Genomic DNA, 17154 nt, shown 5'->3' on the forward strand with positions numbered 1-17154 from the left:
GAATCGACCTCGAAAAAAAAGCATACACCGTACCAGTGCACCAACAGTATACAGGTTAATAAACAACAGTAGTACGTTCAATCAAAGTACTGTGCTCAGTAGTACGTGTACGTGCATGCATGGCCCCTGCAGTTCATTTCTTGAAAATATGTGTACGTGCGTCGGGCCCTCCAGCGCACGTTCAAAAAAAGGACCGACAGGCTTGAAAATATGGCCCCTCCAGCGCTCATTGCAATGATCCAGGGGTAAGGATGGTATTTTTCTAATCTGGTCCCACATGTCAGAGCCGCCAAACGGTCAATACCTAACAGAATGCCGACGGAATGGCGTGAGGGAAAAGAAAAGTTCGAGCGAGGGCATATAGATGACGACCAACTTTTGAGGGATACGCAGAAGTGTGGCATCTTTTTTAAGGGTACACAGGTAAAAGCCTCCCTGATCTACGCGCTCTCCACGGCGGACTTCACCTACGTGAGCCTGGGCTGGGACTGGGAGCCGCCGCACAAGAAGCCGCGAACTGATCCACCGGCACTGCCGCCGGATCTATCACGAACGAACCGGAGGTGGAGCGAGCGGCGAAGGCGGCGGGGTTGGAGGCGGTGGTGGCGGAGCTACGCGGCGACGACGCAGCGGAGGCGGAGCAGGCGCAGGTGGTGGAAGGAAGCATCCATGGATCAGCGCCAGGTGCGTAGCTCCATTCCGTTCACCATCTTTTCTCTTATCTCCATCCTCTCGCGGAACTTTGGATCCGAGCTTTCTCCTGCGTTCCCGATCTTGCTCGGATTTGATCTCGCCTAGGAATTGCCCCGTATTCGTTGTTGGTTCTCGGATTATGGTCCGCGAGTTCTGATTCCGATTCGGGTGGATACATTTAGGCTTGGAGTGGCCCGTGGATCTCAGTTAGGCGGTGAAAGGGGCTTGGTGTGGCACGGGATCTGAATTAGTGAACCGATATTTGGTTTCTGGGATAGGGGATGCATTTCTGGGATAGGGGGATGCAGTTGTTTTGGTTTCTTGCGATGGATCGGGCTGTCGGTGCTCTTTTAGCCCGCGAGTTCTGATTCGGATTCGGGTGGATACATTTAGGCTTGGAGTGGCCCGTGGATCTCAGTTAGGCGGTGAAAGGGGCTTGGTGTGGCATGGGATCTGAATTAGTGAACCGATATTTGGTTTCTGGGATAGGGGATGCATTTCTGGGATAGGGGGATGCAGTTGTTTTGGTTTCTTGCGATGGATCGGGCTGTCGGTGCTCTTTTAGCTTATGATGAAGCTCCTGCTCAGTTAAGATCTGATTATTATCTGTCCAAACAAATAATGGCGTGAACATTTTTCAGGTGGTTAGCGAGAATTATGCCAACCCCATTACATGCTTCTTCCATGTGCTATTCAAGGTAAACCGCTTGCCATCTCATGCCATCTTACATTGTGTTTTGCTGGAATTATGATATACGAGCACGTTCTAACACTTGCTAATTCTTATTATGTTCGCTCAAAGGCGGGGGCGCTGGCCTTCTACATCCTTTTCTCGCTCTTTGTGAAGAGCTTCGTCATCATCTTCGTGATCACGGTGCTCCTCGCAGCGCTCGACTTCTGGGTGGTGAAGAACGTCAGTGGCAGGATATTAGTGGGGCTGCGGTGGTGGAATGAGATTGACGATGAAGGAAACAGCGTGTGGAAGTTTGAGTGCCTTGATGGGGAGGTCCGTGCCTGCTTTGCCTGTGCTGTTAATCCTACTGTTTTTTGTGTGAAAAATTGTTGCAAGTTGTAACTTGAGTGTTCCCTGCAGTCTCTCGCTCGGATGAACAAGAAGGATTCGTGGCTGTTCTGGTGGACTCTTTACTTGACTGTGAGTGATGTTATCTGTTATATAACGAATGCCATGGTGTAGACAATAGCTATTCGTTAGATGAGTGTCATGATGTCTGAGATTACTCAACTAGAAACTGCTGTTTGTGATCATCTTTTTATGAACCAATAAGTTACGAATTGCTCAATTAGGAGAGGGGAAGGCTATAATCCTTACGTGTTTCTGCTACATGTACAAATGTACCTGGCTGTTTCATATTTCCTTGTTCCTTAGCTGTGCATGTCCATTATCTACTTAGTTATGTTTAAGATGGTCCTATTTCCCAATGGTTTCCATTAACTTACATGATTTAATTGGACAAAGGTTAACAAAATATACCTAAATCCAACTATGGTTTAATAACTATTGGGTATAAGTCTGGTTAACAACTTAATATAGGTGCAACATTTTATCAACTTAAACACTTGAAATTTGGTTAGTATGAATAAAAATTACTTGTAGTGGATTCTAGCTTATCACTTAAAGCACAGTCTCTGCATCTCAAATCACAGCTTTTCCTGAGAGGGAAAAATGGCCTCTTTTGACTGTTCCTTCTCCCTCATGGTTCCGATATACCACAAGTCCACAATATGCACTTAGTTAGGGGTTCTGTGATAGTATCTTTACCTCAACAAAAGCTGGCTGATCTGTCTGTTCTCTTGAGAAGATGGAAGTCTTATCGAAAGTCTTAACATTGTAAATGATACCAGAGAAGGGTCTCACATCCATACTTGAGGGTGATCCATTAAAGGCCTTTTATTGTCTATTCTATGTTTACCAACCACGATAACTAATATGTATTAGAATATATATAAACAAAAACAAATCTCTCCATGTTTTAGGCTGCTGCATGGATCGTTCTTGGTATATTTTCACTCATCAGGCTTGAGGCTGATTACCTTCTTGTTGTTGGAGTTTGCTTGAGTCTAAGCATTGCAAACATTGTTGGATTCACCAAGTGCAACAAAGGTACGTCCTACGGCGTAATTGAGAAGTTTGTAGTGAAGATTTATTGCCCTAGTTATTTTGCTCTGAACTGATTGCCGTTTCATAAACTGGTGATTGAATTAGATAGACTATTCCCTATCAAACCTAAGCATAATAGTTCTAAAGCTAATAATTTTCAATTTTGCATAGTTTCATTATGTTCAATAATGTGCAAGCCATTCAGTTTCTTGGTTTGCTGTCCAGCATTAGAGTTTGGCATGTTACAGGAACAAAATTTCATCAGCTATGTGCTTGTTCTAGAATTTTTTTTTACCTTCACTATACCTGTATTGTTTTGTACACAGCATTCTGCTGTTAGTTCTGATAAAATAAAGTACCTATTCATGTCATATGGGTCTCTGTTGGAGTGGAGATAGAGCTTTTACCTTGAAAGTTTTCCACAACTCGGTACAGAAATAAAGTAGTAAATTACCCTGCAATAGCAATTGCTGGCCAAAGCAGGATTGGAAGTAACTCCAATTGTCCTTTATCCACGTCCAGAAGATCAGAACTTACAAGAACCAAATATGAATGAATGTACTACTAAGACTTGAGTAATCACTAATTGGTAGTTCAGTACATACGTGATACTATGATGATGGTATCATTTACTTCACTTTCTAGGCTTCTAGTTTTCAGTCAAGAACAGGAGTAAAGGAGTACTAAGGTTCTATTACAGGTTACAGCACAACAGGTCTCACATTCTCAAATACATCAGTCTCAGATTTAGGAAATTAACAAAAGGCATTAAGGCTTGCATCAAGTTTCTTCTTCCTCATTTGTTTTAGAGTTCTGCTTTTTCATGTCATATTGTCATATCAGTCTCTGTTGGAGTGGAGATAGAACTTTTACCTTGAAAGCTTTCCACAACTGGGTACACAACATGAGTTTTACCAAGTAAATATTGTGTTACAGATGCCAAGAAGAACATCCAGACTTTCGCTCAAAATGCACTCGCTTCCCGTGTCACATCGTCGCTGCAATCAGCATTCGGAATCATCTGAAGTCCCACATGGAGGCCCTGATATCAGTATATTACTCACAACGGTGTACAATTTGTCAAAAGGAAGAGTTTGCATTCTATGTTACTGCCTTTCCTCGGATTGCAAGGATGTACCTCTACCAGCATAGATAGCAATATTGTACTGTCCCATTATCATACCTTTTTTACCTCATACAACAAATAGGTCGATTTTGATGTGATTACCAGAATACTTTGGTTTATTTCTCTTGGGTGATTTGTCCATGAATCATACACTTGTCTCCTGCACTGAGTGAGGAGCATTCTCTGCATCATCTTTACCCTTTTTTTTTTTGCCATGGAAATGAAAATTATGACTGCAGTAAATATTGCACTTTATGAACCTGATAACCATGCAGAAATGATTTGTTGCTTAAGCTTGTTTGGTATAATAACTGTTGTCATGATTTTTCCCTCATTGTAATACCAATACAAAGGGGGAAAAGCGTACAAGCCACGAGTAGTGGTAGACCGTAGACGCCAACGAAGATAGTGATGAGAGGCCTAACTACTTGTCTGTACTGAAGATAGTGATGAGTGCCAAACATGATGCTTCATTGCTTCCTACTATTTGCTATTTCTTTTCAAAATAGAAAGAAATGACAAAACACATCATATTTCCTTTGGGAGCTTGTAATAACTATCATAAATAGTCTATACACGTACATAAAGGTACAAAATCTTTGTACTCTGTACCACAAAATCCAAAAAAAGACACCAAAATTAACTTAAGCTTGCAATTGCAACTGATCTTTCCCATTGCTACTTTGCCTTCTGGTAGTTCTGTGTAGTGTGTACAAGGAGTCAATCCACGTCAAGAAACAGCCTGATGCAACATCTCCTCCCTCTAACCACGACAGCCTTCATCGTCTTCAGTTCATCACCGTTAACCCATCTTCCATTGACGTGGATCCAAAGGTCACGACTCGATCAATGATGATCCGTATCAAGAGTCTGAGGCTTTCTTGGATCCGCCATGGATCAAGCTCGCCAGCTTCACCCTGGGCTTGGAGTACTCCCCGCTCATGGCAAGCTTGGCAGCAAGGCCGCTGCCGAAATCCGTGAAGTGCACGCCGTCCCAGCTGACCACCTTCGCCTCCGGTGGGCACAGGTCGCCGCAGCCAGGCTTTCCCTGCTCCATGTTGTACGGCGGCCCGCCGTTGCCACAGCACACCATGAACGGCCACTCGATCCCTGGAGAAGAACTAGAGCGTAAGCAAGCTCTGACATGCTATCGGCAAGTGAAATGTCTAATTTTTTCTTCTGAATGCCTGAATCTTCAGAACTTTCTGGTTCTGAAGGAAGAGGATCTGCCATCCATTTCGTACCGTATTTGGTGTGGTTGGCGACGAAGTCGTACTTGATGGCGAACATGTCTGTGTAGACGACGGTGGCGCCCTTGAGGTGGAACCGGAGGTCGTCACAGAGCTGGCTGAGCTTCTTGTTGTACGCCTTGGCAGCCCTGTTGACGCCGGCGAGGCAGCCGTGCTTGTCCTTCTCGCCCTTATTCCCCTGCACCACCAGCGCCGGCAGGCACCCCAGGGCGCCCGTGCCGTGGACCCAGAACTTCCTCGCTCCATTGTCATACAGAATCTGAATTTTGCCAAGAGAACAGAGATATGCTTCTTTGTCAGTCAGTGTATGTATCAGTATGCTGAACGGAATTTTTCAGAGGAGTGGTATGTTGGCGCGTGGAGCTTACCGAGATGGCTTGTCTGACCTCGCCGACGATCTCTGTGATCTTCTTGTCCCACTGATCAGACGGTGTGTGCGCCACACCAACCATGTCATTGTGGCCGATGTCCATCATGTACAGAGCGTTCTCAAACCCTTCCTTGCTCACCGGCCCTTTCAGTCCTGATGCAAAGCACATTTTTCAGGTCCAGAATTGAGTGTAAATTTGATGGCACAGATGTCCTGTGACAAGGCAACAAACCTCGTTCAAACATCTCAAGGGATCTGTGCCTGAAGTAGACGAACTGGTCGACCTGGACGTTCAGGGAGTAGTCAGAGAAGCCGTGGGTCACCGTGGAGCCCGCCATGGCGAAGTTGACGCCGTTGCTGTAGTCTGAACCAATTCCCTTGAGGTATGGGTTCAGCTCATGCGTGCCCAGACTCTCACCTGAAAAGATGACCCTACTAAGCCATGAGTGGAAAAAAAAACAAGAAACTGTTAACAAATTTAAGCTTTGGATACATGGTAAGTGCAGATTCGCTATGTGTTACTAATCCTCTGTCACAGTGACATTTCAGATTGGTGTGTCACGGCTACATTTCAGATCATGAACAGAACAGATAATGCACAGGTACCCCCACCACGTGCATCTCAGATCTCAACCATATATGCAGTGCAGATGCGATGTTTGTACTTGAGAAGATCAGTTGAGGATTAAAGCTTTCATGACCACAAACTGAAAGTACAGATGCAGCCTGTCCGGATGAAGCATCCGTGGACCATGACAAAACGCCTTTTTGTTCTCCCAATTTACACTTATTAGTAAACATACATTATACAAAAAAACTATAATAAAGAACTAGTACTTTGCCGTTAGGTAAACAAGTAGTATCATTGTGTGTGTGTGTGGGTGGTGTGCGGGGGGGGGGGGGGGGGGGGGGGGGGGTCCCTGTGGTGGAACCTGCCGACCTGGGTTCAGGTCCTCTACTTGGCACGGGTGATCGCATTTTCCTGATTTTATTTAGGATTTAACGGCGCTATGCTTTCAGTGGTATGCGACGTCTCCGGCGACAGTGAGGCGCCTGTGTCGACTTCGTGAATCTCGAGATCTATCAGCTCAGTCCTTCAGAGGTGCTCATAGCGGTACTGGTTTGCGTACGTATGGTTATATGGGTGAGTGTGCGTGCGTGCGTGTTATGGGTGTCTGCGTTGTACCAGTGTAATTCTAAAAAAAAAAGGTATCATTGAGAGGAGGGGGGGGGGGGGGGGTGTTGCTCAACATGTACACTCGGATAAGATAAACCTGATGCAATGTGACAAGCATGAACTTCCACATGGGTAATATACCATATATGTGGCAGGATCATGACATGCATATTGCGTATTCTGTAATTAAAGATGCAAGTTTTTAAAAAAATAGTCAACGACTTTGTGTACTGTCAGCGAGTGGAAGACTTCTTTAAATTATTTTTTAATAATCAAACTCCTCTAAATTTTAGAAGAAGATTAAAAAAGCACAGCAATTTGAAGAATTGACTTTTTCTTATGACAACAAGGTACCAATACAAACATGTAAATAAGCTGGCAAAAATTACCCATTCCAGTTCCAGTCTAGATAAGCACAGTTTGACGATGTAGCTGAATGATGCTGTGCACCCTGAACTCCTAATATTTTGTACAAGCACTAACTAACGTTGACAGACCAGACAAAGAAAACCATGTGACTGGTAGGTTTACAGCTCCATCTGCCATCGCCAATGCCACGGCACTAGTTGCACTAGTGTTCCCGGTGATGTTAGCTGTTGACTCAACAACTTGCTAATCGGACAAAATAGGAGTAAGAAACAACTGGCAAGCCAGTAACAAGAGTACCCCCCTTCTGTACTCACATTATCATTTTGTGTTGGTTAGATCTAGTCTAATCTCTTTACATCAAATCGAGCTATAACCTAAGGACATTTTTATTGATGATAACACAAAGGATGTTTGGTACTCCGATCCATGCCAATGCAAGAAGGGAAAAAAAAGGCATGTCGAATTTACCAAGACACTTTATGTGAAGAAGGAAGAAGCATCAAACACAAGATGGTCGTCCAACAACCTTTGTCTGGTCTGCACACAGAAAGAGGCAGGCAGGAAAGCACAAGAACCAGGCCTTGTTTAGATGCCATCCAAATTCCAAATTTTTTCACTCTCTCTCCATCACATTAATTTTTAGCCATTTGCATGGAGTATTAAATGTAGGTAAAAAAATAACTAATTACATAGTTTAGTTGGAAATCACGAGATGAATCTTTTGAGCCTAGTTAGTCCACGATTGGACAATATTTGTCAAATAAGACGAAAGTGGTACTATTCATCAGGTTCACTTTTTTTTTTCAAAGTGAACGAGGCCCAGTCTCGCAACGGAGAATGGGACCAAGTTTGCTGAGACAATCAAGCGCAGATTTTCACCCTCGACCCTGCAGATAACCTTATTCGACATTCCAGCCAGCCAAAGGTTTTCCATGATTCCATCTCTCTCAATTGACTGGACAAAGAACCAAAGACTGAAATGGCATGGTGATTGGGCCTCGTCTACTTCAACCACCGAATAGCACCAATTTTTAATCCCTCTTCCACATCGGCGGCAACATGGGCTTGTTTGACCTTTCCCAACTTGTTAGCCACCACGATCCACCGACCATCTTCTAGCTGTAAATCTCCTTAGCCTGATTGATTGACCCGGTAAAATCGAGAGCGTATAGAACAGAGGAATTTCACATGAATCTATGATTCATATTGGATTGAGAAACTCACTGCGCAATTAGGGATGCCTAGTTGCCGGCGTTTCCACCTAACAGTTTATCTGCTTTCGTATGCAATTAAGTCCTCGGATTATCGGCTAATTCCATTCCAGAGAGCTAACAGAGCGGCGAAATGATTTGATTTTACCAAACGGCAGAAGAAGCGGTGAATTAATGGTGAGTTTAATCAATGGAAGTATGGGTATGGAACTCACAGATGAAGTCAATGATGACGCGGCCGTCGGAGAGCCGGCCCGTGGGGTGGTGGAAGTAGGTGCGTCCCTCGGGTGGCACGATCCGTATCCCGCCGGCCGCCGCCACGCCGCCGGTGTCGGAGTTGGAGTCGCCGAAGTTGAACAGCACCACCGGCGGCCGCCGCCGCGCCTGCTCCTTCTCCTCCCGTGCCACCGGCGGCGGTGATGCCACGGCCAGGCCGGCAGCGGCGCCGCTGCTGCTATTGCTGCTGCCGGGGGTGGCGGCCGCCACGGAGGAGCCGAGGTTGTAGCGGACGGCCACCATGGCCGCCGGCGACATGAAGGACAGCGACAGCACCATCACGGCCACCACCGCCGCCGCCAGCACGCAGAAGTACTGCAGCGGCATGCTGATCACCTTCCCCCCGCCGCCGTTGCCGTTGGTGGCGCCTGCCATGGCGCGGTCGTCGTCGATCTCCACGCTCAGAGTCAGAGCCCTCGCCTTAAGCCTCCTTGATGGATGGATGGATATTTGTCTCTCTATAGCTGTGGCTAGTCTCAAGATTCAACAACTGTGGAAGAGCATACATACGTGTTCACATTTATATACTTTGCAAGATTCCAAATTTCGTCTTGCACTTTTTTTTATTACAACTAAGTATTTTTGAACTGGCTAGAGACGTGGTCGTATTTAAGGGTACAACAGTAGTTACTCATCGGACTTTATTAATGCTAGTTACTACTTAGTTAGATATGGCCATGGCAGGCAGAAATGGAGGTGCCTGCTACGACCTTTGCACTAAAAATTAGCAGCTAAAATTATTATTAGTGGATCCAAACAGACCTCCAATTATTAGCTACAGGGCTACTAACTATTAATTCCATTAACAGATTTAAAATTATTAATAAGTGCTAATAGTTTATATACACCTTCATATCACTATTAAAAAAATTAGCAGCTATTAGTTATCTAATTTTTAGTGCTGTATAATGGATCCAAAAAGACCCTGTCAAGTTTAAATTAATCTAGAGCTGGGCTATCATAATGCGGAATTTATAATAATTTCACGAGAAACAATTTCGCTCTCACAAGTTTCTGTAAAAGTTTCTCATGTAGCAAAGATTTTATAAAGTCCTGAACAAGGGAGAAGTCATACATATGATCCTACGGAGTACTCGAGAAAATCCTATGACAAATGCACCTGTTTTGTTTTTGTTTTTTTTAATTGATTGACTGTGGCCCATTGCTACAATGACACCAACGCAAGACTAATTTATTGTATACTGTGGAAATAAGATAATTGTGGTAGAGATCTTGTGTGAGCTGTAAACAAAATTATTGGACGAGGCCGAAGGGGGATGGTGTTGACCAAGCCGGAGTGACGGCGGCATGGGATTGGATGTAGACTTGTTCAAGGAAGTGTGACAGGGTGGCCATGTCATCCGCTATCAGTTTTCTTAATTAATTCATATATGGGCTTATTTAATCAATGTACTGGAATATATATAAGATTTGCATTCTAGTTTTCTCTATGGTCCAAATCTCTAGTGATATTTTTTTGGGCCATTTGTTTGTTGTTTCCAGGTAGAGCGTGATTGTCCCCTTCCCATCTGGAACAGAAAATGCAGAAATATATTTTTAATAAATGCAGAAGTTTGAAATGAGAGAGACGACAAGTTTCCACTGTCGTGGGTCTATTGTGTGAAGTTGCAGTATACCAACCAAATTGCAGAAGCCTACTGCATCACATCATCGTCTGTGATAGGCACACGCATGACAGCGACTTGTGTATTATGGTTTTCAGGTTTTTGTGAGACCAGCTGTTAAGGCTAAACAGGTTGAGGTTTATTACAATCTTCATGCCATCTTATCTGACTGACCATGCCCTCTTGATCTGTGAATATCATATTGTTCTATACTTTCCAGCCAAGTAGTAACAAGTCCAATTTACCCTTCACGCAGGAGTACCGCAATGTTTTGACACCGTCAGCCATGAGAAAAAAAAGATTGATTTTTTTTAGCAGAAAAAAAAAGATTGATGTTTTTCTGTGTTTTGGACTTTGGCAAGGTTGCAGTTTGTTTGTTCAGGACCTAGAGCCCACTTGGCTTTAATTCTGATCATGGAAACGTGGCCAGACATGTCCAGGCCTGGCCCCAGTTTCATAAAGAATCAGTATGTTCGTTTCGTCGTAAACGATCGCTGTTGATTGATTTGACGTGAGAAAAATACTGTTCCAGCTTACCACGAACACACCTCAGGCAACCAACCGTCATGGGCATCACTGGGCCGCTCGTTTTTTCCTTAATGGGCAAGATCTTCACACTTGGGCCCGAAGCGACCAGAGGAGGCACTGTGCACTTGTGTGGCTGGGCTGTCGGTCCGCCGAGGCGCCGACCGCCGTCTCTCTCCTCCTCCATCCTTTCTTCAGCGCCTCCTCCCGCGCCGCCGCACCCACTCCAAGCACGCCAGCCGCGCGACGCACTTCGTCGTCCGTGTCTTTACCTCCCGCCTCTTCTCCTCTCTGATAGTACTGTATTGGATTGACGCGCAGTGCCAGTGCACAGCATCCATCCGGTAACGAGGAAGCCTACCTTCTTGTTTTGCTGGATATTTTCAGTCCTTTTTATTTTCTTAATTGATGAAGTACGATCTCTGCGGGCTCTAGCACAAGTTACAACTGCCGTAGTGTCAGAACTCAGAAAAGTCCTTATTCTACGAACTTCAGCGCGTGCTTTGTCGGTCTAAGCTAAGCTAGCTAGGTTCCATCGCCTGACGCCTTCGATGAAATGCCCAGCCAGTGCCTTGTCTTGATTGGGCACTAATGTATCTTCCTTCCATGATCGTTACAACAATGGATTAGTGACACAGATGGAAAATATAGCACATGATTGTAGTAGCATACTTTCTTTCAAAATGATTGTAGTAGCATAAGACAATCTTATCACAATTCTGCAGCCTTGACGGTGTTCTTATGCATTCATATTTATTGGTACTTTCATTTTAACCCAGCTGCTCTAGTTGGGGCAATGTCTATGGCACTTCTTTTTCTAAGCGATTTCTTTTCGTTTGATGAAACAGTGATGCCCTGACTTCTCTTTCGAGGATTTAGAGTGCACAATGATATTCCGCTAGTGTTATGCTCTTCAACTCGCCAAAAGCAGCAAAGCGAATTGGAGTTCAGTTCCTGTCAGTTGCAAGTGCAGAATGCTTTGGTCGAGATGTCTCTCCGACGCACTTTGCATCCCTGTTAAAGGAATGCATGTCTGTGAATACAGTCCGTCAAATTCACCAGAAGATAATTGCTTATGGCCTTGTTTCTTATCCAGCATCGTTGCTGTCAGTGTCACTCCCACCACTTCCATCGCATTCGTATGTATCGCAAAAATCTTTGGGTACCGGTGTTGTAGCCTCCTATCTTGCTTGTGGTGCTACGAGCGATGCTCTCTCGGTGTTGGAGCGCGTCACGCCATCACCAGCCGTGTGGTGGAATCTACTCGTAAGAGAACACATCAAGGAAGGCCGCCTTGACAGAGCAATTGGTGTATCTTGCCGCATGCTGCGTGCTGGAACTAAGCTAGACCATTTTACTCTGCCATATGCGCTGAAAGCATGCGGGGAGCTACCTTCATACCGTTGTGGTAGCGCATTCCATGGACTCATATGTTGCAATGGGTTTGAGTCAAATGTCTTCGTATGCAATGCATTGGTGGCGATGTATTCCCGCTGTGGTTCTTTGGAGGATGCCAGTCTGGTGTTTGATGAGATAACGCGGAAGGGAATTGATGATGTTATCTCATGGAACTCAATTGTTGCTGCCCATGTTAAGGGTAGTAATCCGCGGACTGCATTAGACCTGTTTTCAGAGATGACAACGATTGTTCACGGAAAAGCTACAAATGAAAGGTCAGATATCATTAGCATCGTCAACATTCTTCCCTCATGTGCTTCTCTAAAGGCATTGCCTCAAACTAAAGAAATCCACGGCTATGCCATTCGGAATGGCACATTTCCAGATGCTTTTGTGTGCAATGCCCTGATTGATACCTATGCCAAGTGTGGGTCAATGAAGGATGCACTAAAGGTTTTCAATGCAATGGAATTCAAGGATGTCGTTTCTTGGAATGCAATGGTTACTGGATACACCCAAAGTGGGAACTTTGGGGCAGCCTTCGAGCTTTTCAAGAATATGCGCAAGGAAAATATCCCGCTAGACGTCATAACATGGAGTGCTGTAATTGCAGGGTATGCTCAGAGGGGATGTGGCCAAGAGGCCCTTGATGCATTCCAGCAAATGATTCTTTATGGCTCAGAGCCAAATTCTGTCACTATCATCTCTCTATTGTCTGCTTGCGCTTCCTTGGGAGCATTGTCTCAGGGTATGGAAACTCATGCATACTCTCTGAAGAAGTGCCTTCTATCCTTGGATAATGATTTTGGTGGTGACGGTGATGGTGAGGATCTAATGGTGCACAATGCATTAATAGATATGTACTCAAAGTGCAGAAGCTTCAAAGCTGCACGCTCCATATTTGATTCCATACCTCGAAGGGAACGTAATGTGGTGACTTGGACCGTCATGATTGGTGGGTATGCGCAATATGGAGACTCGAATGATGCCCTCAAGCTATTCTCAGAGATGATTTCAAAACCATATGCAGTTGCCCCAAATGCTTATACAATTTCCTGCATTTTGATGGCCTGTGCACATTTGTCAGTTCTTCGTCCTGGTAAGCAGATTCATGCTTATGTCACCCGCCACCATGAGTATGAAGCATCTGTGTACTTTGTGGCAAACTGCCTTATCGATATGTACTCAAAGTGTGGTGATGTCGATACTGCTAGAAATGTATTTGATAGCATGCCTAAAAGGAATGAAGTATCTTGGACTTCAATGATGTCAGGGTATGGAATGCATGGTCGTGGTAAGGAGGCTTTGGACATATTTGACAAGATGCAAAAGGCAGGCTTTGTTCCTGATGATATTTCCTTCCTGGTTCTTCTTTACGCTTGTAGCCATTCTGGCATGGTGGATCAAGGTCTGGATTACTTTGATATCATGCGTAGTGATTATGGTGTAGTTGCCAGTGCAGAGCATTATGCTTGTGTTATTGACTTGCTGGCTCGCTCTGGGCGATTAGATAAGGCATGGAAAACGATTCAGGAAATGCCAATGGAGCCTAGTGCAGTTATCTGGGTTGCATTACTTAGTGCCTGCAGAGTTCATTCGAATGTGGAACTTGCTGAATATGCTCTGAACAAACTGGTCCGTATGAAAGCAGAGAATGATGGATCCTACACGCTTATCTCCAACATATATGCTACTGCAAGGCGGTGGAAAGATGTAGCAAGAATCAGACAACTGATGAAGAAATCAGGGATTAAGAAGAGGCCAGGATGCAGCTGGGTCCAAGGTAAGAAGGGCACTGCATCTTTCTTTGTTGGAGATCGATCACACCCTCTCTCTCCAGAGATATATTCTCTTTTAGAGAGACTAATTGGTCGCATCAAGGTTATGGGTTATGTCCCCGAGACAAACTTTGCACTGCACGATGTTGATGACGAGGAGAAAAATAATCTTCTCACTGAACACAGTGAGAAGCTTGCTCTCGCATATGGGCTCCTCACAACTTCCCCTGGTTGCCCCATACGGATCACAAAGAACCTTCGTGTTTGCGGTGATTGTCACAGTGCATTCACCTACATCTCCAAGATTGTCGACCATGAGATCATTGTACGAGATTCCAGTCGCTTCCATCATTTCAAGAATGGCTCTTGTTCCTGCGGTGGCTATTGGTGATATCTTGTCCTGTGAAAGCAGCAGGTGCAGAAGAAATACTAATGTTTTCCGAGAGAAAGAATACTAATGTGATCATTATTTTTCTCAGTAGGACTAATATGTTCATGACTTTATTACAATGATTCACACAGAATTCTGGTTACCATTATTTTTCTCACTTTGGTTTTAGTTCTTCTGTCACATGCACCTGCACTGGTGTTTATGTTGTTTGCCTCTCTTTATTCATGTCTTATGTCTTATGTTGTTTGCACCTACACAGTACGCTGCTGTTTGTTCTCCTGAATAAGCCCTGCTGTTTGAGTTGCCATTAGGGGTTGATTCTTCTCTGATTAAGTAGTGATACTTAATAACCTTGTATCAGATATTCGCAGTGCCTGTGTTATGATTTTCTAATGGCTTACGTTTCTACAAAAATTGAGCTGATTTTCCCTTTGGAAATTTGAAGACTGTATCATCTTTGTTCTCTTTCTACATTTTTTTTGAATGCAATGTTCTCTTTCTACATTTAATATAGCTAACACCAGAACAGACCTTTGATCGATGGGCATGGTGGAAATTTGTATTTTTATTTCATCAAAATTGTTTGTTTCGACTATTCCTTCTCAAAGAAAAGGGTATTTTTAGCGGTTCAATGTAATCACCTCACTATTGTCCTGTGTGAGACTTGGAGTTGATTTAGTCCATTGGTAGGTTCACTCAAATCCTGAAATGCAATTTAATTAAGGTTTGCTTCTATCAGTCGAAGCTGTGAAAGTTGATAATTTTTACTAAAGCAGCAATTTGTATAATTGCTAAACTTCTCTGCAAGGGTTGAAGCAGCTGGCCTTCCTAAGGTGATGCCTTTTGTTCCTTATTCTTCTCTGCGTTAATTTGTTGTGTACTAGTATGTCTAAAGGTGTGTTTTTTTTTCAGATTTGCTTGACATCAGCTGATTGAGGATTTGTTGAACTGACAGTCAAATTTCTTAACCATTCAATTTATAATCAAAAGCTTGGAATGATGGGCCACCCTTGTGTCTTGTAACATCTTTGGGCCCGTCTACTGGGTTTATCTTTTGTATCAGGTGTTTTGTGTATGCTATCAGGCTTGTTATTTTGTGAACCCATTTTATTTAGGCTTGAGATTTCTCTCATCTCTCATACCTTTTCTTTTGTTATTCCACAGAAACAGAGGATAGGGACTCAGAGAGAGTAAGGGTGGGATGTGAAAACTGAGACAGGTAGTGCAGCTACTAGTGCACCATTGGGCGAGCATCTCTCCAGTGACTGCACCGTTTCCATGCAAATCACCGGTGAGTGATAAGAGAACTCCGCTTCTATTGGCTGCCTGTTGTTTCCCTCGATTTGTTTTCTCATCAAGCTCTCCCCGCCTGCCCTGCCAAAACAGCACCAGATTGCTGTGGGTTAGCTTGTTCTTTGTTTGAAATTTGTATGTTTAAGGAACTATTAAGCCTACCCCAACTTGCTTGGGAATGAAAGGCTATGTTGTTGTAAGGAACTAGTAAATCTTAGCCCGGGACAAAAAGGGAACTAGTAAATCATTTTTAGATTTTCCCAACAATATAAGCTTACCAATGGCTTTAAAATTGATATGAGAAGACATGGTGTAACTCCAATGAAATGTGTGTGCTCCAATTGGTGTCTCAGCATTAATTTACATAGGAACCCAATAATTTTATCTCACTTGTCACTTTGAAGTATTAATTACTGTTTATACATATATTTGAATTCGTCTGGATTTGAGTTGCCGAGCAACCAGCAGAAGCTGCTCGCTCAATTTAGTGAACACACAACTGCACAGCTACTAACTTCTGATATGATCCATGACTGCACGCCATCCAAAAGGCAAACTAAATGATAAACTAAAATTCCCTGTTGATCAGTTCTGCATGTCAGCAAAGTCACTTGTCTGCCAAGAAACCATGTCACCGGACTCACAGTTAGATGGCTCAGGTCGCATATAGTTCAGCCTTGAAGTTTCCTCAGTAAAATCAGCTCAGAACCAACAAGACACATGAGTCTGCAGAACAGTAAGTGAGCCATCGCCTGATCAACAGTAAAACAGCAGTCCAGCATGTTTCAGCTAGCACTGTCCATCCATCATATGCATCTGAGCACACAGGCTCGTTCGCAACTCAGATGCATCTGAAGTTGCAGCTCACAAACTAAAACCTGACACAGTGATGTTACAGATCACAATAGCCTTCAAAAGCGCAGAGGATTCTTCACAGAATGCTGAATCCAGCCAAAATTCTTCAAATGTGACACCACGTGCCTCACAATAGTCACTAACGGTGTGTTTGGTTTTGGGATATTAGCGACGGGGTGGATCCATCCCTATTTTCTGGATTGGGATCGTCGCACCTCCGTGTTTGGTTGAAGGGCCAGGTCTATCCTAATTTTTTGTTTGGTCGGAGGGATGGAAAGGAATAGGAATAGCTCCATTTTAACACCATCAGCCACATCTGTTAGCAGGTCCCACATGTCATGCTCTTAGCCTTCTTCCTCCCCTATTCTGAACAAAAACCGCCGCCTTCCCACATGGCCTGTAGGGCCTCGCTGTCGGCCACAGCGCCAGACCGCAACGCCCCACCCTCGATCTCCACACCTGTGTGGCCTAGCCTCGCCTTCCACATCCACGCAGCCCAGGCAGAACACAATTCTATGCCTCATAGTAACATTATATTACTGATTTCACTTCTCTGAAAGTGTTTGGCGAAGAACAACCCTAGATGCACTTATATTTCTGATTGGAGGAAGTATTTGTTTGTACCCTGGAAAGGTTGCAATTTGTTTGGTACCTTGCGTATCAAAGGGAGCATGTGGAGCAGGGTCCAGAGAGTTCTC

General features: G+C 44.2%; 3 protein-coding genes across 4 annotated transcripts; 2 read left to right on the forward strand and 1 right to left on the reverse strand.

The window, feature by feature from the left end:
* The first annotated feature begins 448 nt into the window (after window positions 1-448).
* LOC136516318 (Golgi apparatus membrane protein-like protein ECHIDNA) lies at window positions 449-4126 on the forward strand. The gene is made up of 6 exons (XM_066509678.1): window positions 449-684; window positions 1335-1391; window positions 1496-1699; window positions 1787-1846; window positions 2689-2815; window positions 3749-4126. Exons 1-6 carry the CDS (start codon window positions 670-672, stop codon window positions 3835-3837), a joined length of 552 nt encoding a protein of 183 aa, XP_066365775.1. The 5' UTR covers window positions 449-669; the 3' UTR covers window positions 3838-4126.
* A 320-nt stretch (window positions 4127-4446) lies between these two features.
* LOC136516317 (GDSL esterase/lipase At1g09390-like) lies at window positions 4447-9087 on the reverse strand. The gene is made up of 5 exons (XM_066509677.1): window positions 8531-9087; window positions 5791-5976; window positions 5557-5711; window positions 5183-5447; window positions 4447-5048 (listed from the first exon to the last, which is right to left on the reverse strand). Exons 1-5 carry the CDS (start codon window positions 8964-8966, stop codon window positions 4801-4803), a joined length of 1290 nt encoding a protein of 429 aa, XP_066365774.1. The 5' UTR covers window positions 8967-9087; the 3' UTR covers window positions 4447-4800.
* Window positions 9088-10864: 1777 nt separating this feature from the next.
* Window positions 10865-15793, forward strand: LOC136518142 (pentatricopeptide repeat-containing protein At5g16860-like). Of its 2 annotated transcripts, XR_010774431.1 has the most exons (3): window positions 10865-11085; window positions 11590-15141; window positions 15221-15793. XR_010774431.1 is itself a non-coding variant. In XM_066511810.1 (2 exons), exon 2 carries the CDS (start codon window positions 11648-11650, stop codon window positions 14306-14308), a length of 2661 nt encoding a protein of 886 aa, XP_066367907.1. In that variant the 5' UTR covers window positions 10865-11085; window positions 11590-11647; the 3' UTR covers window positions 14309-15793. The 2 variants fall into 2 exon arrangements, 1 of the variants encoding a protein (XP_066367907.1); XM_066511810.1 differs by having other exon boundaries at window positions 11590-15793.
* The last annotated feature ends 1361 nt before the right edge of the window (window positions 15794-17154 follow it).

The sequence above is a fragment of the Miscanthus floridulus genome, chromosome 17 (genome assembly GCF_019320115.1).
Source record: "Miscanthus floridulus cultivar M001 chromosome 17, ASM1932011v1, whole genome shotgun sequence".
Lineage (NCBI taxonomy): Eukaryota > Viridiplantae > Streptophyta > Magnoliopsida > Poales > Poaceae > Miscanthus > Miscanthus floridulus.